Source organism: Alligator sinensis, unplaced genomic scaffold, assembly GCF_000455745.1.
Source record: "Alligator sinensis unplaced genomic scaffold, ASM45574v1 scaffold427_1, whole genome shotgun sequence".
Classification (NCBI taxonomy): Eukaryota; Metazoa; Chordata; order Crocodylia; family Alligatoridae; genus Alligator; species Alligator sinensis.
This window is the reverse complement of record NW_005843089.1, coordinates 212,013-236,956: the sequence shown is the minus strand read 5'-3', so window position 1 is coordinate 236,956 and position 24,944 is coordinate 212,013. Positions and strand designations below refer to the sequence as shown.

General features: G+C 43.0%; 1 protein-coding gene across 1 annotated transcript; it reads right to left on the bottom strand.

Moving 5' to 3' along the window:
• Nucleotides 1-8,888: 8,888 nt before the first annotated feature.
• On the bottom strand, nt 8,889-9,830 carry LOC102367914 (olfactory receptor 6N1-like). Its single transcript, XM_006037246.1, has one exon. It carries the CDS (start codon nt 9,828-9,830, stop codon nt 8,889-8,891), a length of 942 nt encoding a protein of 313 aa, XP_006037308.1.
• Between the last annotated feature and the right edge of the window lie 15,114 nt (nt 9,831-24,944).

Sequence of the window (24,944 nt, the reverse complement as noted above, 5' to 3'; positions counted from 1 at the left end):
CAACCCTACGTTTATAAATATATTATACTGTGGAACCACAAAGAATAGCTAATTGAAATTAATAGAGTCATAGATGCTAGGGTCAGAAGGGACCTCTTTGGATCATCAAGTCCGACCCCCTGCCCGTGGCCGGTAAAAGTGCTGTGGGGCTGGATTTTTTTTTTGAGGGGGTAACATAATGTATTTGGTATGTATTTATGTATAGGTATGCATGTATTAAGTATCACTGTTTTCTACAAGAGTATGTTAAATTATAGAAATGTTGAGCTGCTTTGAACAGAAGGTAAAAACATTAAAGGAGAAATTGTCAAAGTTAGATTAGGGAGCTATGAATCTACTTTAAGTGTTCTCTACTTGGTGTGCATCTATTTCTTATCATTTCTTTTTGATCCATAACTTTCCTCTCCAGTGATACCACTTCCCTGCACATAATAGGATAAAAAGGTAATAGTTCTACCTAACATTGTCCTCTGTTGCAGTCATGAAAATGGGCCCTTTGTGCTTCACAGCTTGTCTACTATGTCTCCAGACTACGCAGGTGGTTCAATAAAAACATGATTAAGCATATCCTGCTCTTCATTTGCCTTTTTTGTTTTAATGTTTATTTTTATCAAAGGTTGGGAGTAATTTTCCCCAGGCATTGCTTTCTGTGGAGTCCCACATAAATAGTTAACTGCACCAGTGAGAAAACTTGGCTGTGATTTTCATAAGGACTTACAAGTTGGAATTTGAAAGCATGGTCCTGCAAGACTAAAACTGGTCAAAAATATTTCTACTCCTTTGCCCCTTGCCTCCTCACTCAGTAATGCAGATGAGGAAGTGATTCTTCTGCTCTACTTGGCATTAGTGAGACCACATTAGTGAGACCCCAGCTGGAGTATTGTGTCCAGCTCTGGGTGACGCACTTTAACAAGGAGATGGTAAAGCTTGAGGGAGTCCAGAGAAGAGCCGCCCATATGATCAAAGACTTCCAAGGCAAGCCATATGAGGAAAGGCTGAGGGACCTGGGACTCTTCAGCCTAAAAAAGAGGAGGCTGAGAGGGGGCTTGGTAGCAGCTTATGGCTACATCGGGGGGTGCATCAAGGGCTTGGTGAACAACCGTTCACCAGGGCACCCTTGGGGAAAACCAGGAGTAATGGCCACAAACTCCTAAAAGACCGTGCAGACTCAATATTAGGAAAAACTTCACAGTCAGGGTGTCCAGACTGTGGAATAAGCTCCCTCCAGAGGTGAGGCAATCACCTACCCTAGAAATTTTCAAGAGGAGTCTGGACGGTTACCTCCCTGGGGTCACCTGACCCCAGTTGTCTTTCCTGCCTGGTGCACAGAGCTGGACCCAATAATCTTCCGGGGTCCTTTCCAGCCTTACAATCTATGAATTTAAGAATCTATGAGAAATAGCAACGCTGTATTTTCCAGAAATTATAGCTGTGCAGTCCACTTAATAGTGGTCTTGTTCTAGAATGACCCCATGTTTTTCAAGTACATCATCCCCATGAGCCAGAAATCAATGGTTCTCAGCAACATGGTGACCAAAATCTGTGAAGGGTATCTATGTCAAAGCTTATCACTTACAGTATGTACATTTACAGTATGATGTATGCTATGTTACAGGAATGTAAATGTCAGGAAAGCCCTACAATTTCAAAATGCCCTACCCTTTATTAATGTTCCTAAAAACAGTGATTAAAAATACCAAAAGGCTAGAAAGGGGTCCAGGCCATGCTAACTCCAGGACTCAGCATTTAGAGGGAAGATGATGATCCACTTTCAAACCTTCTCTATATTGATAGGTCCTTGAAACTTCAGGTGGCATTGTATTCCATCCCATATCATTTAAGTGCATCCAGTTTTGGTAGTTTACAGAGCATTTTTGATTAACAAAGTACCAAAAATGTCAAAAGAGCTACTAATGCACAGGCTGGAATTGTTTTACTGGCCACATAGCTCTTTTCACAGGGAGGAACATTTGCAACTACATGCACAAACTGGGCATGCACGGTTTCCAGTGAGTGACATGCACAACCCTTGTGAATGCTTAGTTGCTTTAAACGCTAGATGCCCCAAAATGCAGTCAACCAAAACAAAGGATTGCCTGAGTTGGCCTCAGAAATGGAAAAGGGTGCATTCCCTCACCTCCTCACATAGCTCAGTGGTTCAAAGGTCAAGGGCCCAATCCTGACCGTATCCCCCTTTTCAAAGACCTAGATCTCTTGTTGCCTCTGTGTATATAACATATCTGGTAAAAAGTTAATGAACACTCAGGACCTGACCAAGTTTAGATATGAACTTCAAAGGGTCACAGATTCTGTAGTCAATTTGGTCTGTGGACCAAATCCAGCACAGACTGGCCCTATGCCAATGCCACTCATATGCCCTGCTGGGTGTGATGAGTTTGACACCCTTGGACTGAAAACCGGAGCATGTTATTGAACCTTTCCATTGGGGCTTCCAAAAGGTAAAGTCTACTTCTGCTCTCAAGTGAGTTCCCTGGCCTGTGGGCTATAAGACTTGTTTTTCTCTCTCTCTGGCATAATGTATATATTACGTATATGAATATATATAATAAGTATATTAATCCTTGGTTAGGAAGGCCAAGGCAGAGACGGAGCTAGGGCTGGCGACCAGAATTAAGGATAACAAAAAGTCCCTTTCCAAATACATAGGGAGTAAGAAGAAGGCAATGTGGGGGCCCAACAAGACAGGCTTGGCAATCTGGTGATTGCAGGAAAGGAAAAAGCTGATCTCTTCAACGAGTTTTTTGCCTCCATATTTCTAAGCGGGGACCAGGACAACTCCCCCACTAGGATTACAGACAGGCTCAGGGGACATGACAACATGCCTAGGGTCACGAGTTAGTAACTCTTGGAGGGGCTGGACATGTATAAATCAGCAGGTCCAGATGCTCTTCATCCGTGGGTACTGAGGGAATTGGCGGAGGTCATAGCAGGGCCCCTGGCATGGCTGTATGAGCGCTCATGGTGCTCTGGCCAGGTCCCAGAGGACTGGAAAAGGGCCAATATTGTCCCCATTTGCAAGAAGGGGAGAAAGGAGGACCCGGGTAACTATAAGTCAGTTAGTCTCACCTCGGTCCTTGGGAAGACCTTTGAGAAAATTATCAAAAAACACATCTGCAGGGACCCAGCATGGGAGGTAATGCTCAGGGGCAGCCAACATGGGTTTACTGCAGGCAGATACTGCCTGACTAACCTTGTTTCCTTTTATGACCAGGTCATAAAGTCCTTGGATGCGGGTGTTGAGGTAGATGTCATCTACCTGAACTTCAAGAAGGTGTTTGACACTGTTTCTCACCTCATTCTCATGAAATGGCATTGATTCCTACACAGTCAGATGGGTGGCAAATTGGCTCGATGGTTGCACCCAGAGAGTGGTGGTGGATGGGTCGTTTTCGACCTGGAGGGATGTGGGCAGTGGAGTTCCCCAGGGTTTGGTCCTCGGGCCTGTACTGTTCAACATCTTTATCAGCAACTTGGAGGTGGGCATGGAAAGCACACTGTCCAAATTCGCTGATGACACAAAGATGTGGGGAGAAGTGGGAACACTGGAGGGGAAGGACAGGATCCAGCTAGATCTAGACAGATTACAGAGGTGGGTGGATGAGAATAGGATGAAATTCAATGCAGACAAGTGCAGGGTGCTGCACCTAGGGAGAAGGAACCTGCAATACACCTACAGGCTGGGGAACACCCTTCTCAACAACACAGTGGCTGAAAGGGATCTTGGAGTCATTGTTGACTCCTGCATGGACATGAGCCGCCAATGAGAGGCAGTGATCAGTAAGGCTAACTGTACCTTGTCATTCATCTACAGATGCATCACAAGCAAGTCCAGGGAGGTGATCTTTCCCCCCTATGCAGTGCTGGTCAGGCTGCAGTTGTAGTACTGTGTCCAGTTCTGGGTGCCGCGCTTCAAGAGGGATGTGGCTAGCACTGAGAGGATCCAGAGGTGAGCCACTCGCATGGTCAGGGGAAAGCAGGCCAGGCCCTATGAAGATAGAATAAAGGGCCTGAATCTATTCAGCCTCCACAAGAGGAAACTGAGAGGGGATTTGGTGGCCATCTATAAACTCACCAGCAGAAAGCAGCGGAAAATAGGTGAGGCTCTGTTCCCCTGGGCACCACCTGGGCTAACAAGGAATAACGGCCACAAATTGATTGAGAGCAGGTTCAGGCTTGATATCAGGAGGCATTACTTTACAGTTAGGGCTGCCAAGCTCTGGAATGGGCTCCCAAGGGAGGTGATGCTCTCCTCTACCTTGGGGGTCATCAAGAGGAGGTTGGATAGATATCCGGATGGGGTATTATGATCCCAGAACTCATTCCTGCCCAGGGCAGGGGGTTGGACTTGATGATCTGTTCAGATCCCTTCTGACCCTAGAAACCATGAAAATATGAATGTATGTTTAAGTATATTATATACACCTGAACAGATTCAAAAGGTGATGGGAATGTTCTGGCAGGGGAGAGACCTGGCTTCCAGAGTCTTCTGCAAAGCCCCAACTATTTCCTCCCAGCAAAGGCTTTGTCTAGCTGGGTATTAAAAACCGTCAAGGATGGAGATTCCACAACCTCTCTGAGTAACCTGTTCCAGTGTTTTATCCCCTTCCTCATGAGAGTTTTTCTTAATATCTAACCTAAATTTTCTGCGTTCCGACTTGAAACTATTGCTTCTTGTTCTGTCATCTGCCACAGGAAAAAAAAAAGCCAAGAAAAGCCCCAGGACTCACCACTCCTGCACTGGCCTCAGGGCTTTGGAGGCTCGTGCAGAGCCCCCCACGTGGGGCAGGGCAATGAGGGGCAGCAGGGATTGCACCTGCTGGCAGGAGCGATGAGTGCGGGGTTTGTTTGTTTTTTTCTTAAAGGGCCAGAGCTGGCCCATGTGGGGCACCCATGCAGGGGGCTGGGGGAGCGAAGGGAGGTCAGGGGGCTCATGCAGAGCCCTCCATGCAGCTTTGGGCAGTGGGGGACAGCAGGGATCACCCCTTGCCCAGCTGCACCTGGTGAGCCGAGGCTTTTTTTCCCCCAAGTGTCGGGAACTGGGGCAGCCATTGACAGGCTGGGAGAGGGGTGGGGGATGGACCTGGCCTGGCTGATTCGGAGATTCAGAGATTTGGCAGCAGCCGAATCTCCAAATCAGATTCAGCCAAATTCGAATCACTGTCCTGATTCGATCACTGTCCACCAAATCGGCTGAATCCAAATCTGAAGTGAATACTAGCCTCTTTGCAGAGGCCTACAGTCTAGCTATATCCTCATTGGACCCCCTTCAGGTAGTTGAAGGCTGCTATTAAACCCCTCCTCAGTCTTCTGTTATCTAAACTAAATAAGCACACTTCCCTCAGCCTGTCCTCATAGGGAAAAACGAGATTAAAAAAACTAGAGAAAGGAACAATGACAATGCCCAGGTAGGAAGGGAACAAAGAAAAGTAGGAAAAGAAAAAGGGCTGGGAACAGACATTTTGACTGGGATGAGGCACCTAAAGGCTGGAAACTGTGACTGAGATAAAACAACAAGGGTTGAATTATGAGACAAAACTGATAAAATTGTGGTCTGGTGGGGAAATTAGGGAACAGGCTTTAAACAATTTATCACATTACCTCCAAAATCCAGAATGAAACCTATGATCCTGAGTGTCACTCTTCACTTTCTGTCCACCAGGATCTGTGCAGGATTTGTGAGTGTCACATGCCCTTCTGGAAGCTGATCCTCATTTTATGGGACTCCAACATGAGAACTCAGTGGTTAGACCACTCATCCAGAAAGAATAACGCCTCAGTTTAATTTCCCCTTCTGCCTAAAGAGACCCGAACTGGCCTACATTTCATCCTTCATGAGTCAGTGCCTTTATTAGGAAGGGACAGGCTATTCTGGAATGTAATTGTTCATAATCTGTTCAATGACAGCTTTCTCACTTAATAACTTACTTGAATATTTTCTATTGTGGGGTCTGAAAATCAAATCTCCATCCACACAAATAAGTATGGTGGTCTTTAGACTAAAGACATGAGTCTCTAAGCTAATTTTCTCTTTCTTGGGCCAATAAATTGCTAATTACTCCATGCACAATGGAATAGTTTCAGCAAGAATCAAATAGAAAAACCTATAGGCTAGCAGTTAGGATACTTTCATGGACAGGAGGAGGTGTGAATTTAGGCCCTAAAAATGGAGGAGGTAACAAGGCTGGATCTTCTATTTCCTGGGTGATTGATATGTACTTTAAGCTGTTGGACTGGGGGCAGAGGGCTTTCCCTTCCTCTTCATCTACTAGTTTATATGATATTAAACATTCCCAAAGCATGTTTATCTGATTTGTCCTGGTTGTCAAGATACACAGGGGAAGGCCTAACATGTAAGAGCTCAGGAATGAGCTACACACCTAGATATACTATCAAGGTATAGATAATTTTGTGAATCCTTATGATTGAGTAGGTTGAGCACCACCTGTTTTAAGGCAGGATTATCCCTGTCTAAACTATCTGATTCAAATGTTTGTCTCTTCTACTCTTAAACACTTCCAAGGATAGAGATCCCACAGCCTATATGGGTTGCCTGTTCCAGTGTTTAACCAGCCTCATAGAAAGAAAGTTCTTCCTCAATTACTCTTCCTACAATTTAAGGCCACTACTCCTTGGCTTGTTGCCTGTAGCCACAGGGCATTTTTGCATGTGCTCTGGGGCTGCAAAAATGTGCATTTTTGCATGTGCTCGGGGGGGTGGGGGCTCTATTAGAGCAGCTCTGAGAGCTTTTCTAATTAAAGTGCCTGGAGTGGCTCATGTATCAGTGCCCTCATGCTTCAAAATAGCAGTGGTGGTCCTTTAGCTACAGCTCTGGAGCCTAGGATTGGTAGACCATAGAGGCAGATCACTGAGTAATCCTCTTGATACCTCTTCCCAATTAGATATTGAGCCATTGAGTATGATTGGGACTGGTCAACTGGTGGCCTGTTAACATGTGGCCCATGGGCTCCTGTCTATATGCTAGGAGGTGGTAAACAGGATCTGTCTTCTGCTTCCTGCTCCTGCTACTGCGCAGGGTGGCACAGCAGAGGGAGCTAAGTTGCCCGTGCTGCACCCGTAGTAGGGGAGTGTGATGGGCTGCATGCACTGCACACATGGAACAGGAGGGAGCCAGGATGCTTATGCTGTGTGCTGCAGATGGGCTGCCTAAGCAATGTGTATGGCTGGTGGGATGGGGAGGGTTGTGCACATGGCTGTGGGGAGCCAGTGTCCCTGCCTGATGCATGTAGCCAGGAGGAGGAGCTGGGCTGCGTGCAGTGAAAGGGAGCTGGGCTGTTCACATGGCTTGGGAGAGCTGAGCTGTATAAACAGAAGGGGTGATTTGAAGGGCAATCCCCAGACTGTGTAGCCCCTAGGTCTGTCCTCTGTGTTGCATGTGGCTCCCAGCTGCCCAGAAATTGGACAGTCCTGGAATATGATGATTCAGCCTGTTACATAGATACTTTGCACTACTTCCATAGACTGCATTTCCTGAGCTCACTAATAAGCATGTCATGGGAGACAGCATCCAAAACCATGCAAAGATAAAAATCATGGAAGGAAATCAGGTTTGTCAGGCATCACCTGCTCTTTATGAATCCATGTTGATAAATCAAAAATCCAGTACACTGACATTATGTTCAGTTGACTGCAAACATTTGCCAATAAAATGAATTTTATTTAGTAAACTATATTTCATACAAAAATATGAGTTCAATCCTACTTGGCTGAGAAGCTGTAACAAATCATATGTGAATCTATAAAATTTTAGGCTATTCAACATGTCCCAGAATGGTACTCAGCATATAAAAATGTTATACGTTGTTAAATGGGTTAGGTCAGTGGAGGTCAACTTTTTTCATAAGAGTGCCACAAATTAAGTCCCACATCCTTCATGAGTACCACTCAGATCCCCTGCCCAATCTGCTTTTCTGCTTTGCTCTCTACCCTGTGCTCCCTATCCAATCTTCTGTTCTGCTTTCTGCTCCTTGCCATATTTGCATTGAGCTGCCTTCCCTCTCCCTAACCTGCTTTGTGCCATGCACAGAAGGTGCACATGCCACTTGTGGCACTCATGCCACAGGTTGGTTACCCTTATGTTAGGTAACTCGGTAAGAAATGACACCAGCATGGGAAGAATACTGATACAGTCAGGCATTTTAAGAATAAAATATGTGATTTCTGTATAGAGAGATAACATTTGTTCAATAAGAAATAACACCAGAATAAGCTGTTACACTATAACGGTTAAAGCCGCATGGTTCTGTAACAATACACATGTAAGAAAACCCTTGCTACGTTAACCTTTAGGACAAAGGTGTCAAACCTTTGACCCATATGCTGGATCTAGCCCATGGCAGACTACCAGAAGTTGAGTAGTGTGGTTTGCACCAGAATTGGGATCCCTGGACCTTGATGGATGTGGCCACGGGCAGCAGGATCCTAGATGTGTACTACCACCCAAACTCAGCCTCATGCCACCATCCAAACACAGCCTCATGCAGCTGTCCAGCCCTGGGCCCACATTGCCAACTGAAGGTGGCTCCACGCTGCTGCCTGGCCCTACCCCCATGCTGCTGCCCCAACATGGCTCTATTCTGCCTCACAAACATGGCCTCACCACAGCTGCAGCTGATCCCATGAATCTGGCCCAGGAGGAGCCCCTGTGATCCAGATCCAGCCTAAGGAATTACATTGATGCATGATCCTGGATCAGTGTAACTCCGTCCTGGTCCTGGACCAATGTAACAGCTGATACAAACTCTAGAACAATAGCTCCCCCGCCCCCCCTTTTATAACTCAACACATGCTTGCCCTTTCCCCTGTTTTTCTCTTGGGTCTGTGTCATCCTTCCTTCATCCCATTCAATGTCATTTTAATCTTCCCTGTTTTCTATACAGGGTTTTCCTTAATGCCTCCTTCACCTCCTTGTTCCTGAGACTGTAGATGATGGGATTTAGGAGTGGAGTGACCAAACAGTAGAACACAGCTATCACCTTATCCAGGTTGAAGGAGAACTTTCTGGTGGGCCGGCCATACATGAACAAAACCGTGCCATAGAAGATGGTGATCACAGTCAGATGTGAGGCACAGGTAGAGAAGGCCTTCTTTCGTCCTGCAGCTGAGGGGATTTGAAGGATTGTGGTGATGATGCTTCCATAAGAAGCCATGGTCAGTACAAAGGAGGCCACAACCACTGAGGAGCAGATGAAGAAGCTGAGCATCTCATTGAGGTGGGTATCAACACAGGCCAGCCGCAGGACTGGTAGAATATCACAGAAGAAGTGGTCAATCACATTAGGGCCACAAAAGTTGAGCTTGGAGATGAGGATGACTGGTACCAATGGAAGAAGAAAGCTGATGATCCAGGACCAGGAAGTGAGATTGATACACACTATGCTGCTCATGATGGCAGTGTACCTTAAAGGGTGGCATATGGCTACGTAGCGATCGTAAGCCATGGCTGCAAGGATGAAGCACTCAGTGGCACCCAGTGCAAGGAAGAAATAAAGCTGAGAAATGCAGCCATTGAAAGAAATCACTTTCCTGTCTGCCAGGAGATCAGTAAGCATCTTGGGTACAGTAACCGAGGTGTACCAGATCTCAAGGAAGGAAAAGTTGCCCAGGAAATAATACATGGGTGTGTGGAGGCTGGGATCAGTCCTGGTGATGAAGATAATGACTGTGTTTCCCACTAAGGTCACTGAATACATGAGTAAGACCAGCAAAAAAACTGGGAGCCACATCTTCTGGAGGCTGGGGAAACCGGCAGCGATGAATTCTGTCACAATGCTTTGGTTTGACCATTCCATCTGTCTCCAGTTCATTCGAAAGAGAAAAAAAAAGACAAGAATTACTGTCACAAATGTTCTGAAATTGTTAGAGATGTCTCATCTCTCGGAAAATGGTGGCGTTTAGGAACTAGAGCAGGGGACCTGAGAAGTTTGACTGAAGTACTCCTGGGTTTTATTCCCAACCTAGTGGAAAGAAGTAGTGGCATGAGGTCTGAATATCAGGTCTCTTGAGTGCTATTCTCAGCTGTGAGAAAATGAGTGAGATGTAGTGTGTTAGAACGAAAATGAACAAGAACAGCCCAAACTCAATATTGCTGAACTCTATGCCCAGCTCTAAAAAGGGAGTGGGATGCAGTAGGGTACAATGGTGTGGCTGGGTGTCAAGGGGCACTTACACACATGCAGAGAGCCTGCTCCAACATGGAAATCCAGCGTGCCAGACAAGACTTGATTAACTGATTAAACTGATGTGCTCTTTCAGCCTCACACATGTATATCAGCAGCACAAAGCACCTCTGCTCTGAGAAAATTGCTGCAGTGTGCTTTGAACTAAAATATGTTTCATGTCCTTTAGTTCAAAGCACACTGCTGCCCTTTTCTCAGCATGGGGATGCACTGCACCACTGATACACATGATGCATGGGTGCTATTAATTAGCAGAGCTCACTACTTAAAAGTGCTTGGCACTACATTGGAAGCATATGTAAAAATGCCCAAGTTGCCTATATTCTATATTTAGCTTTAGAAGTGGAGTCTAGCCATTAGATGAGGGAAATTATGCCTGGGTTTTAGTCCCAGGTCTGAGCTGAGACTGTGATCTAAAAGTTCGCACATAAAGGTTGTTGTAGATTTGCTGTCGTTAGATGCCTATAGACTCCAAGCGTCATCAAAACACAATACAAACACTCAGGGTCGTCATAACTGAACATTTATATTTTTAAATAATTTTGCCTTTTGTTTCCACATTTTTAAATTTCTCAAGGGAATAAATCTGTTGAATATATTTTTGTGCATTATCAGCAGTTTCTTAATCCTGTTTATCCCAACCTAGATATTACAAATGTTTATGTATTTTAAAACAAGAAATTACTCCAGGGAACAGAATTTGGGAACTATTCCAGTTTTCTCATTGAGACAAGGAGTACTTAGGGTGATATCTTTTATTGGACCAACTATATAGCTGGAAGAGTTATACAAGCTTTTGAATGGAAAATATTGTCTAACTCTATTACAGCTACATAGTTGGTTCAATAAAATTTATCATCCTGAGAAATCTTTGCATCTAGCATAATTTCTGGACCATTATGGCTACAACATTACTCTTATGCTACAAGTTTTATCATTGGACTCAAGTGTTCCCAAATGAGTTATACAAATGTAAACACACTGCTTCACTCAATGTTTGATACTCCTTCATCCAAAAAAGGTTATTTCAGAAATCTGTACCAGTAAGGAACAGTGTACACAGCTGAACCCATGTGTCAAGTGGGGGGTGATATTGCATAGTAAATTAGATTGTGGCTTTACAGTACATTAACTAGGAAATACTAGTTCTTGATATAGACATCCTTAGATCACAGTGAGATATTAATTATTCCAGCTCATCATCTAGACAAACCCTCAATGTGAATTAATTTAAAGCAGATTAGGTACCCTACTTAGGGCTTTGTTACTCTTTATACTGTCAGTCACAAAACTGTTGCTCAGTGTTAGTGCTAGCTTACAGTTTGAAGCAGTCACACCCTTAGTCTAAAAACCTTCTCTAGACTGCAAACGGACACAGCTGTGACTTGCCACTAGAGGCCTGGTTTGCAGAGGCAGGACTAGGAGCTGGAGCTGTGAGTTGCCACTACAGGGATGGTAAACCAGGACAGGCTTCTATCCTTACTCTGTAAGAGGGGTGGGAGAGATCCGGGGATACTGGAGGACTTCAACTTGAGTAGCACATCTGTGGGGAGTGGCCACACCTTAATGGAATAAGAGATGCCCAGAAATAATCCTGCCCTGGAGTGGTATAACTCTGAGCTGAGTAATGAGTATTAAAACCACTTTAAGGTGTTAATACGTGGACAATCCTGAGGTTAAGAGCTCCAGGAGCTGCTGAAAAATACTGTGTAACAAGGCCCTTAAAATATTTGGATAGCGACATTAATTATGACCCACTGAATTTGTCCCAATGAATTCAGCTAAATCAAACAAAAACTATTTTAATTCTGTATGAAAGTGTCTTCAAAAAGTTCAATCCAATTTAACTAAGACATGTGAAATCCATGACTCCACTGAATTAATATTCACATCCCTGAGTCTCAAATCCCTGAATCTCTTGAATGTCTTCTTTTAAATGCAGCAGTATCCACATACTCACATTCACACGATCAGTTCAAGTTAGACCATTTGAGCCCACCTCTGTGCTTCAATAACTGCCCAGGAAAACAACAGAACAGTCTTTGGCAAATGCTAGTGAAGAAATGATCTAGGAGACCTTCTTGTTCTAAGAAATAAAGAAAAATGTAAGAGGAGACAATAAAGGATCCTTACAACATGTTCTCAACAGTGCTTAAATCAAGTGGCAGCTCTGCCATCTAAGAAGGGAGAGTCTGCTTTCTCTAAGGGTCATTTATATCATACGAGTCTATTTTGGTTCCACAGCATCCCTGAAGGTGTGATCCCCAAGGCATCCTGCATGAAATTTTAGAATAGTACAAAGTCATTAGACTGTTAGCTATAAGAATGAGAAGGATCCAGTTTGGAATCATGGTTGTTATAGCACAACTCACTGAAAGAGAGATCTCTCAAATAACGTATACTCAAATGAACATCTGTAATACCATAATGCCTTGGAGAATTAGTTGTAGACCAAGTCATCTATAAGAAAAGAGGGAGCAGTTTAAAGCATAGGACTGGAGAGGATCTCCCTAGTCATTAAGGCCTGTCCCCTGTGCCTGCAGGCAAACATTTGTCCCAAAGGGTCCACAGCAACATCTACAAAGTACCTAATAAAGGAAGAACTTGATGTGCACCACACAGAGAGAGAGCAGGAGAGACAAGAACACCGGCACTATCTTTGTTACTGCAAGTAAGGTGATAGGTTAAAAAAAATATACTTAGATGATTCCAGGAAGTGGGCTATGTCCCATATAATATAAGAAAGCAAAAAGAAAGAAAGCACAAAGTCTCTTGCCAATCTGCCCTAGGGAAAAAAAAAATTCCTTACCTCAGACCTGGTAGATCAGTTTGACTTTGAGCATATGAGCAAGAGCTTTTAGCAGTATATTGAAGAATGCAAGGGGTGGGGGGACGGGGCAGGGATGAGGCTCCATTTGCATTTTCTTAAGGGAAACAATAGGTTAAATAGGTGTAAAAGAGAATCAAACTCACACAAATGTCACTTACTGAGGAGATTTGTGACCTGCCATGAAGCTTTTGGACACTGACAAGTAAAATCTTGTTCTAACCCCAATAAAGGACAGTGAATAAAACCAACTCTAAATGGGAAAACCATACCAAGTGTGAAAGTATCAATGGAGGTAAAAACTAAGAAATACCTGATATGTACATATTAAAAAAGAAGAGCTGTTCTTTGTCTTACCTCCCACTCATTAATTTATACACAGAAAATGGATGATGCAACTCTCTGTCGGCTTTGGGACTTTTTCCCTCAAGTATATCGTCCTAAACCACTGTGCAATAATTCACTAATAATAACAAATGCATTTTTTCAAATACAGTTATTGTGAGAGACCATATTCTGGTGCCCACTCAGCTTCAGAAAAGGCCTAAAAGAATTCAGGTTCAAAAAGAATATTTAATAACAAGAGAGAGGCTAAAGAAATACAAGCCCTTCATGTCTGAAAGAGAATATTAAAATATGATCTCACCAAGAAGTCATTAAGGGTGCCTACAGATGTTTAGGGGCTGGGCTCTAATTCATGGTGCTTTATACAACCATCATCAGTGTAATGTGGTTGTAGTGTTGGACTTGAGAAACAATAACAATGTAGCACAGATTGGAACCAAAGTATGCTTGAAGCATTAACTAACAAAAATAAAAAGATGGAATATGTAGGCCATGCGGCGGACCAAAAACAGTAGGCGTTAGAAGGCTGCAGGTATCAAGTTTTATGGAAGGTAACAAGAGTGCACCAGATCATGTGGGATCTGTTCCAGAACCTCCTGAGATGGACAGCATCACTATCAACTGCTATAGCAGATAAAGGCACATAGGATGTTAGCTTCAAATCTGAAACAAGAGATGCGTAGGGAATGCTGTAATTGGGTTCAGTAATCAGCAAATCATAAAGGTGCATAGCATCTAACATGATTGATCACGAGACAAACATGTAGAATGATACAATCAAAACCTGGTACAATAGATATAGAAAGGTATGTGGGAATAATGTAATTATAAATATCTCCAATCAGCAAATGTTAAGGAGGAATGATGGGGGCTTGACGTAAGCACTTGTCATGGAGAGCAAAATGGAAACACATTCTGAAGTTGTGTTAACCTTGCATTATCCCTGCTGTCACCCAGTCTGATCACCTGGCAGATAGTATGACTAAAAGCTACCCCGAGTTTATACTCACTAGGCATGTCTACAAGTTCATGAATGTGTCATAATTACAGCACATTAAGTTTAGTATCTGTAGTAACTTAATGGGCCATAATTGTTACTACTACACAGTAACACCAGCACACACACTTTTTTTTTTTCTGAAGCTACTGTACAGTAGACTAATTCTACTGTCCTTTAAGCATCTCAAGTAGATGTGCCCAATGAATAGCTACTGCATGTTTATTCAAGCTGTTTTGTAGCAGGACCTAATGGGTTCTAGGAGGCTGCTCTGAAATCCCTCCTTTTGTATCCTTTCTCTCCTCTGAGGATTCTTCATCTCTGAGTACCTCTCATTGGTTTTCCTGTGAGGATTAGGAAGATACCCTAGCAAAGGAAAAGACCATTTCTTTCCAAAGTTGCCTTGCACAAATGTTCTTCTTTTGTTTCTTTTTTTGTCAGCTTGTGCAGAGGTCTTCATGCTCATAGTGATGGCTGCTGACCAATGTGCTGTCATGTGTAATCCATTGCATTACACAACTGTCGTGAACATACAAGTCCACTTTCAGCTGGTGGCTGGGGTGTGGGTAGTCGGAGTTTTATGTGCTCTGACAAATATTCTTTGGGTGCATCTATATGAGGCATTGGCTGCATAGTAACCAGTGATTACTGTGCAGTAATGTCACATGGCAGGAAGCTTGATGCAACGCTACTACGAACTAATCACGCACTGCTGTGCAGTCAGAGTCATGAAAAATAGGGCTGTGCAAAGCTTCGGATCATGATTCGGATTTGGAGATTATTCAGATGATTCAGAGGCTGAATCTACAAATCCGAATTGAATTGCGGGAAGCTTCAGGTTTTCTGAATCGATTCAGACCTTCCGAATCAAGTCGGAAAAGATTCAGAGATTCGGCCGTAGGGTATAATAGAGAATCAATGAAATATCTATAACTTTGTTGTCTTCTGGCTGATTCAGATGAAACAATCAGAGATGGTATTTTATGCTGCGAGCAAGAAGCATGCCACGTTTCAAGGGGATAGAGGTTCAGGGGCTTGGGGGAAACTGTGCCTAAAGCTGTGGACAAGAAAAACCCATGACAGGAGTGACACTGTGTGTGTTAAGGCGCAGCAGGGTGACAGCTGCAGGGATGATAGCCCCTGCTGTGGCCATAAACCTGCCAGCTGTCGAGGAGATCGGTGCAGGGGTTCTGGGGCCCTGCACCCCTAGCTGCTGACAGACAAAACTCATGACATGGTTGCTTGTGCAACTGACTGTGTCTATCTTGGGGCAGTTGATTGTATTGATTATTTCCCCTCCTTAGTCTGTCATTTTGTAGGTATTAATCCTTGCTAATTAATTTGTTATCTAGTAGCTACTAGTAGCTAGCTACTGTGTGTTGAGCTGGTCCCTGAGTAAATCATGATTGATTGGTAACACAGTAGCTTAGCAGCCAGGCCTGCAGTAGTTCCCCCCACCCCGCCTGTGCCCCAAGACACGCACAGTTGCACAAGCACCCATGTCATGAGTTTTGCCTGTCAGCAGCTAGAGGTGCAGGGCCCCAAAACCCAGAACCCCTGCACCTATCTCTTTGACAGCTGACAGGGTTCAGGGCCTCAGCAGGGGCAAGCATCCCTGCAAATTTCATCCAAATCAGACAGAAAACAACAAAGTTATAGCTATTTCATTATTTCCCCATTATACCCAATGGCCGGGTCGCCGAAGCAGCTCCGAAGCTTTTCTGAAATGCTTCGGAAGCTCCAAACCACTTCGGAAAGCCTAAAGAAGCCAGCACTTCGATCCAGACATGCTGCTTCAGACGTCGAAACATCCGAAGCTTCTCCAGATCCAAAGCTCTGTCTGAAGCCTCACACAGCTCTCCTACGCAGTCATTTAGTACTTGTATAAACAAGTACTATATGACTGCACAGTAACTGGAGTTACTATGTAGTCACAATGAGAAATGGTTTTTTCATTAGGCCTGTGCGAATAGGGAACTATTCGATTCAGGTCTGGATTCAGCTTATTCAGATGCCAGCAATTCGATTCAGAGCTCCGAATCGGTTTCTGGCTTCAATTCGGCTGAATTGGCTCTGAAGCTTTGGAAATGATTCAGAGATCTGGCCATAGGGTATAATGGGGAATCAATTAAATATCTATAACTTTGTTGTTTTTTGTCTGATTTGGATGACACTTCCTCCGCTGAGAGCATAAAGCCTGCCAAGTTCAAGGAGATAGGTACAGGGGTTTGGGGGAAACTGCACCCCATATTCTTGAAAGCAAAACTCACGTCACTCATTCACTCAGGGACCAGCTCAATATACAGTACCTAGCTAATGTAACCAGTTAATTACCATGTCATGAGTTAATGTAACCAGTTAAGCACCCATGTCACGAGTTTTGTCTGTCAGCAGCTAGAGGTGCAGGGCCCCAGAAGACCTGCACCGATCTCCTTGACAGCTGGCAGGCTTCGTGGGCTCAGCAGGGGCTACTGCCCCTGCAGCCTTCACCCTGCTGTGCCTTAACACACACAGTGTCACCCATGTCACGAGTTTGGCTTGTTCACCGCTTGTGGTGCAGTTCCCCCCAAACCCCTGCACCGATCTTCTTGAAACTTGGCAGACTTCATGCTCTCAGCAGGGGCATCCAAATCAGACAAAAACCAACAAAGTTATAGACATTTCATTGATTCCCCATTATACCCTATGTCTGGCTCTCCGTGGCAGCTTCAAATCTTCGGAGTCAATTCGGCTGTATTGAAGCATAAACCCAGTCCAGAGCTCTGTATCAGATCCCTGGCATCCGAAGAGGCCAGATCTGAAGCCAGATTGAATCACTGCCGACTCGCACAGTCCTACTGCATAGTAACAACTGTGCAGTCACTACCTCGTGTAGATGTAGATTTCCTGGAAGAGCACACACCAACTGCTGAAGCTTCCTTAGCCTGACGAAGGGTTTTTGAACCTGAAAGCTTGCTTAATAAATATTCTCCAACTATTTGGGTTGGTCTAATAAAAGATATCAAATTCACCCAAGGAACCTGGTCTGTATTAAGCTTAGATTTTTGTGGGCACAATGAAGTCAGTCGTTTTGGCTTTGAGCTCCCACTGCTACTGCACTTGTCCTGTTCTGACATTTTCATCCATGAGGTGGTGCGTCTGGTCTCTATGGTGATATTTTGATTAAGTTCGTTCTTCATCACCCTGGTCCCTACATATACATAATGTCTGCCATCCTGAGGATACACTCTAAGGAAGGCCAGAGGAAAACCTTCTCCACCTGTAGCTCCCACCTCATTGTGGTAGGTTTGTTCTACTTAACAGCTTTCTTCAGGTATATGAAATCAGCTACAGCCTCCTCGGGACTTCTGGACAGAATGGTTTCCATCCACTCCAGCATCTTAACTCCCATGCTGAATCTCATCATCTATAGCCTGAAAAACAGACATATGAAAATTGCTCTGCAGAAAAGAGTATGGAAATTCTTGATATGGCAGTAGCTTTTAAATGGGAATGACACAAAAAATGATGTCTTGGTCAGATGCCTTACCGTCAGCATAACCTCTGTCTAATCTATTTAAGAACAGCTTGTATTATGAGACCATTCTCCCAGATCTCTGTAAATTTTTTTTTTAAATCAATCCATAAAAGAGCAGAACAGTAAAAAGAAAGAAATAATTGGAATAGTTATTGCAAGCAATGCTTCATAATGTCCAGAGAGCATCCAAAGATGAAATGATAAGGTTTTTGGATGTTTATTTAAATTCAACATTTGGATGTTAATGGATTTTCTTAAATTGTTTTGAAGATCACTATAAAACATATTTGGCAAAAGCAAAAAATTCCATATTTTCTCTCATTCAACATGCTCCCAAATAAAATAAACACTGAGGTTTTTGAAAAGCAGAATATAGAATTTTTTTTTTTCTAAAGTTGTGATCCACTATGTGATGTTGAGTAAGTCCTCCTGGGAACATTAAGGGCACATCCCCATGAGTGCAAACATGTGTTTCCCAAGGGACAAATAGCAGTGCAAATACTTGGTTATTTGTGCCCTTGCTAGTTGTCCCAGGACATGCCCCAGCACATATGCTCTGGCATGTGCCAAATTCCTGCAGGTGGGGTAGGGGAGGCTGTGTTGGCTTAGAAATGGTATTTAAAGGCTTGTTTTTTGGGAATTGGCTTACAGGTATAGGTATATGCATTTAAGGGGTCAAGATAGGCAGCAGGGGTTAAATGAATTTCTAAAGAGTTTAGGAGACACACGCACAGCTTCTCACGGCTCTGGAAGTAGACGGGCTGTCTAGCACAACAAGGCCAGTGGATGAACACAGCCTGAGTATATAAGGGTGACATGCCATAACATGAGATCACAGCCTTCAAGCCAGACAGGTTGTCTAACACAACAAGGACACACATCCTGGAAACCAAAGAAGTATGTACCATACTGTCCCATAACACAAGATAAGTTACACCAACAACAAGGCAGACCAAATTAGGACAAGGCAAAAGAAAGCAGGGGGTGTCTAAGTCCTGGTTTTTGGGGAACAGACCCTAGAAAGTGAGAGAGATGCATTTCAACTCCTTGTCCATTTCAACCCCTTAAAGCATAAGATGGAATTGAACCGGTTTCTTCCATTTTCTATACAATTCTGTAAAGGGAAGCACCCGTGCTCCTGTTCCTATCCTTGCTTTCTTAGTGGGGTTGAAACGTTGTTGTAGGTACAATGTTCCGAGAAACATGCAAGAAGCTAGGGTTTTTGATGGAAACATTTATTGGATCAACAGCAGAGTTTGAAGAGATGTTTGAAGAAGATAGATAAGCACAAAAGCTTATCTATCCCTGGCACCCCTTCATTCTTCCTTTTCTATTAAAAAGTGAAGGCTTTCAGGCATTGGGATTCTTCAGCTACAAACCGCTGAACACTGTGGTCCCTCTGGAATTCACAGTGACCACCACAAGGGTTGAAATCAAACCTGGAGATGGTGGAAACTCACAATTTCCAATTCATGGGGATCTGGCAATAAACAAACCCTGTATTTTCACACTGAATCAGAACACAAACAGAAATTTTAGAACTTTATTCATTTTGAAAAACCTTCATGAAACCATTCTTAGATTTAATGTCAGAATTTTACAATTCAGTTTGGAAAATGTCTGTTATTACATCTCCTGTCCATAAGTATATTTGTGTATTTATAATGCAACATCAGTATTACATATAAAATACACCAGATATACCCTTGGCATCATTTTGTAACATATATATTATAGCAGCATATAATACAACACAAAATGACAATCTGGTTCACTATGACACATTCAAACATGGAGCTTTTGTTCCATCTGCTATTTAGCTCTGCTGTGTATGCTTCCCTCCCACAGGTCAGAGTGGAATACCCAGTATATGCCTATCGCAACTTGGCCAATAAAAGATATCACCCAAAAAGAAAGCTTGCCCCTCTCATTGCAATAGCATGGCAGTTCTAGTAAAAATTCAGAATGCTGCCATTTTTAACTGCTTTTCGTCATTAATACTTTGAGATCAAAGAATTCTGGCTTGTTCTAGTGAGAAACACATGCTTGAAAGTCCGCTTCATGCACCAAATTTTACCTTAAAACTGGGAGAACTTGATGGAGAATGTCATATCCCATTCCTTTATTGGGTTTCCAATGTAATTTGTTGTTGAGTCCAACCATTGCATATTCACAGGACTCCTAAACATCATACTTTTACTTAAAAAAAAATAAAAATCAGGAGATATTTTTTTAAAGATTCTGATAAGGATACATCTTTTCATGTTATGCCTACTCTACCATGGCAAAATCTATGTGTAGATCTGAATTTTGTGGCTGCTCATTTTTTTTAAAAAGGTCAGGTTGCAATAACTTTACTAACAAGTAATTGAAGCTCAGAAAAAAAAATATAAAAAAAGGAAAAAAATTGATCAAACTATTCTTTAGGAATAGCTCCAAGAAGTATTTTAATCTATTTACTATCATATTATCTGTAGCTAGCATAAAGCAAAATACATTCATGGATATATTGTGGCTAGCTTTTATTGTTTTTGACCTGAAACAGAGATATACCATTCTACTCTACCCTAGGATCTGGCCATTGATATTTAGCTCCATCTATGTTAACTAAATGTATTTCTGTTCCATATTAATGGAGTGCTGGTTCTGGGATGCCTTGACTTTTCAGTGAGTCATATATAAGGAACCTAACAGGAAATTCGTAATACTCAGTTCTTAAAGGCAAGCCCCTATATGTTTTACCAAACATGCAGCCAGGAATGGGTGTACAGACAGTCACTGGTCCCTTTTATCTCATATATTCCTTTCCTGAAGGGTCCCCTATTAAGCAATGAGACTTGATCAAGGGAAAGATACTAGGGCCATTAGATTAAGCACAGGAATGGAGAAACACAGGTGTCCAAAAATAGTAATAGGGAAGTCATGAGAAATCAGGAACTCCCAAACTTAGCCCTTGCCCCTAAAGAAAGTTCTTTTCATGGCCTCTTACACATCCTTGTTTCTTAGTGTGTATATTATTGGATTCAGCAGTGGCATTACCACTGAGTAGGAGACAGATACCACCTAATTGACACTTGATTCATACTTCACTACAGAGTGCACATACACATAGATGAGTGTCCCAAAATAGATGCTGACCACAGAAAAGTGTACAGCACAGGTGGAAAATCTATTTTGTCGGGCAGCAGAAAATGACACCCTCAGAATGGTGACTATGATTTGGACATAAGTAGCCATGGTGAGAAGGACAGTAGTCATAAAGATAACAGTGCTGAAGGCAAAGCATAACACTTGGGTGGCACAGGTGTCAGAGCACGAGAGTCTAAAGAGCTGATCAGCATCACAGAAGAAATGGTTAATCCTTTTTGGGGTGCAGAAGGAAAACCTGGCCATCATGGTGGATGCAAATGTTAGGCGGATGAACCCCATGAGCCAACATACCACAGTCAAGTTCTGGCAGGTCCTGGGGACTCACGATGTTGAAATAACGCAGAGGTTTACAAATGGCTAAGTACTTGTCATAAGCCATGACTGTCAGAAGAAAGAGCTCAATGGCAGAAAGAGAGAAGGAAAAGTAAAAGTGGGCTATGCAGCTAGAAACAGAGATTGTGTTCCTCTCCACCAGGAAACTGGCTAACATCCTGGGCACTGTGACAGTGGTGTACCAGATTTCCACTACTGAGAGGTTGCAGATGAAGAAGTACATGGGAGTTTGCAGCCGGGAGTCCACCAAGGCAATGATGATGATAAGAATGTAGCCCATAAATGATAAGATGCAAATGATTAGGAACAAAATAAAGAGAACAACCTTGAGCTGTGGCTGGGAGGTGAACCTCAGAAAGATGAACCCATCAATCTCGATCCTGTTAATAGGATAATATTTACCCATAAGAGAACAAAAAGTCCAGAGTCACATTAGAAACCAGAATATAAAATCACCTATGACAGAACTTTTTGGAGATCAATGAATGTCATAAAATAAAATAAAATACATTGAAAAAGAACTTTTCTTTGATCAAAGAAAAGTTTTGAGATTTTTGATTTTCTAGGAGGCTTTGAAAACTTAATCCTCTTGTATATATTTCATAAGAAAAAGAAAATGAAGTAGAAAACAAAAGGGAAGAAAAGAAAGGGTTGAAGTAGTTAGATTCCAAATGGATTCATTTAATAACAATATAGTAACGTAACCAAGGAGCTGGTGATTCTTCTTTTGAATAACAGGGCTGTGCTAAATTTCAACAGTTATTTTATTTTGAAGCTGTTTCAACATGTTTTGAGCTCAAAACAGCGAAAATGAAATGAAACACAATGCTTTGAAACAGCTTCGAAACAAAATGCGTTCACTCAAAACTTTTCAAAAGTTTCAAATTATTTTGAGTTTTGAAGCCAGGCTTGCTTGCAGCTGAACAGAAAGTAAGGAGAGGGAGGGGGAGGAGGGGGGAAGGACTGCTCTTATATTGACTGTGTAGCTGGCCAGTGACTGAGCTCCTTCCCTGAGGTCCCTTCCAATCCCAATGCTCTGGGGGAAGGATAGAAAAACTGCATAAAAAGCATTGTTTGAAATGAACTTTCTCTGTGCCTTCACACTTACAAGTGACATGAGTTTTGCTCGCAACAGTTTGAGGTGGTTTCCCAAAAGCCCTTACACCTATCTCCTTGAAGCTTGGCAGGATTCATGGCCTCAGTGGGGGCTACTGAGCCTGCTGTTTTCACTTCCCTGTGCCTTCACACTTATAAGTGACATGAGTTTTCCTCTGAACAGTTTGAGGTGCAGTTTCCCCTGTACCTATCTCCTTGAAACTTGACAGGCTTTGTGGTCTCAGCAGCATCTACCATCCCTGCTATTCATCCGAATCAGGAAAGAAATGACAAAGTTATAGGCATTTTTGTGATTCCCCATTATAGCCTATGGGCAAAACATCAACATGCATTGAAACAGCAAAACAGTTTAGATGACATGAAAAGGAACAGTGCTTTGAAACGGCAAAATACAACACTGTCCCTTCAAAACAGCGAAATGGATGTCGAAACGAAATGGTGCTGTTTCACACAACCCTACTGAATAAAAAGCATGTGTGTGGTTGCTTTGGGCATTTCGTAACTCCCAAAGGAGCAGTGATGTGAAAAGTATTATGATTTTTGTGATCCATTCTCCAGAAAAAAATAATGGTAAAAATGAGATCATAATGGGCAAGAACCCACCTGAACCTTCTCCTTCTATTTCCTGAAGACCTCTTCTCAGTGTGGGTTTAGGGCATCAAGAAGCACAACTGACATGATCTTCACAGTTTGCCAGCTGCCAAGAAAATGCAAGGAACATCATAAACCTCTCTACATGGCCTTATTTGACCTGAGGAAGGCCTTCTACTATCAACCGAGAAGTGCTGTGCAGATGCTTCTGAAATAAAGATACACACTGAAATTCATCACCATTTTTTGCCTCCTCCATGACAGTACACAAGTGGTGGTTCTCAAAACCAGACCTATCACATATCCTTTAGAAGTTAAGATGGGAGTTAAGCAAGGCTGTAACACTTCTCAACATTCCTTGCTATGATGGTACATCTGACCACCAACAAGGTTCCAGGTGGAATGGAGCTGAACTACTGAATGGATGGTAAGCTGTTTAAGCTCAGCTGACTCCAAACCAATACCACGCCGACCTCAATCATTGAGCCCCAGTTCGCTGATCATGCTGTAGCGTGTGCTCACTCAGAAGCAGACCTTTAGGTAATTGTCGACATCTTTACCGAGGCATACAAGAAACTGGGGCTAATGCTAAACATTCAGAAGTCTAAGGTCCTCCACCAACAAGCTCCTAATGAAAAGTCCCCATATGTGGTAATTTATAGTCGTGGTGAGACTCTAGAGAACACTGAATATTTCCCATACCTCAGAAGGCATTTCTCACAAAAGGCTGTCATTGACAAAGAAATACTATATCACTTCAAATGTGCAAGTGCAGCCTTTGGAAGCCTGATGAAATGAGTGTTGCAAGACTGTGACATCATGTCCAAAAACAAGTTCATGATTTATCAAACAGTGGTGATCCCCAACTTACTGTACCGAGCTGAGACATGGACAGCGTATAGGAGGCATTTACAGTTGTTGGGACAGTTCCAGGAACGCTGCCTGCAGAAGATCTTCAGAATCCAGTGGGAAGACAGATACATCATCATTAGAGTCCTCTCACAAGCAAACACCATGAGCATCAAGGTGATGATCATCTCACACAAACTTCATTGGGCCAGCCATGACATCTAGATGTCCAACTCTGAACTCGTGAAGCAAGTTTTATTTTCCCAGCTCAGCCAAGGCACATGCACATGAGGAGGGCAGAGAAAGCATTTCAGGGACGTCCTGAAGGCCAACTTAAAAAATACAACACTGATGTCAACTCATGGGACACCAAGACTACCCAAGGCCACCCCTAGTGGAGGAACAGTCTTCTGCAGGGATCACAGTCATTTGATACCTTACAACATGAACAAGATGGAAAAGTGGGAATGGCAGAAACAGCATGTCATGGGCCAAATCAAGAATCCAGTGCCACCCATCCCACACGAAAATACATGTTCCAGCTACAGTAGAGTTTCTTGATCCCAGGTAGGCCTCATCAGACATCTTTGGAGACACAGATAGACAATCGTGGAGGACAATCATTCTCAATGTCAAGAAATTGCTGAAGACAAAGGTTGAAGGGATATTTTGAAGGAAATGGAGGCCCTCTAACCAAACCTTCACTGGGATGCACAGCAGAGCTTTCCATATTGCTTCATGTTTTAGAAAACAAGTGGAGGGAACTGGATGAGACTCTGCTCCTACATTTCTAGCAAGGGAAGGAAAAGTTCCCATCCACACTTTTGAAGCTTTTCCATTTAATCATAGTCTAATTACCTCTTCAATGGGGTAGAGAGAGAGAGTTTGAGATTAAGTCAACAACTCATTGTTTAGGGCACTATCTTTAAAGAGAGGAGACCCCAGGATCTGAGCCTGCTCCAATGAATATTTCAGGATTTTATAAAAAGTTAAACATATTCA

Coding starts and splice junctions, on each gene's coding strand:
- LOC102367914 (XM_006037246.1), bottom strand. CDS start 9,830: ATGGAATGGTCAAACCAAAGCATTGTGACAGAATTCATCGCTGCCGGT.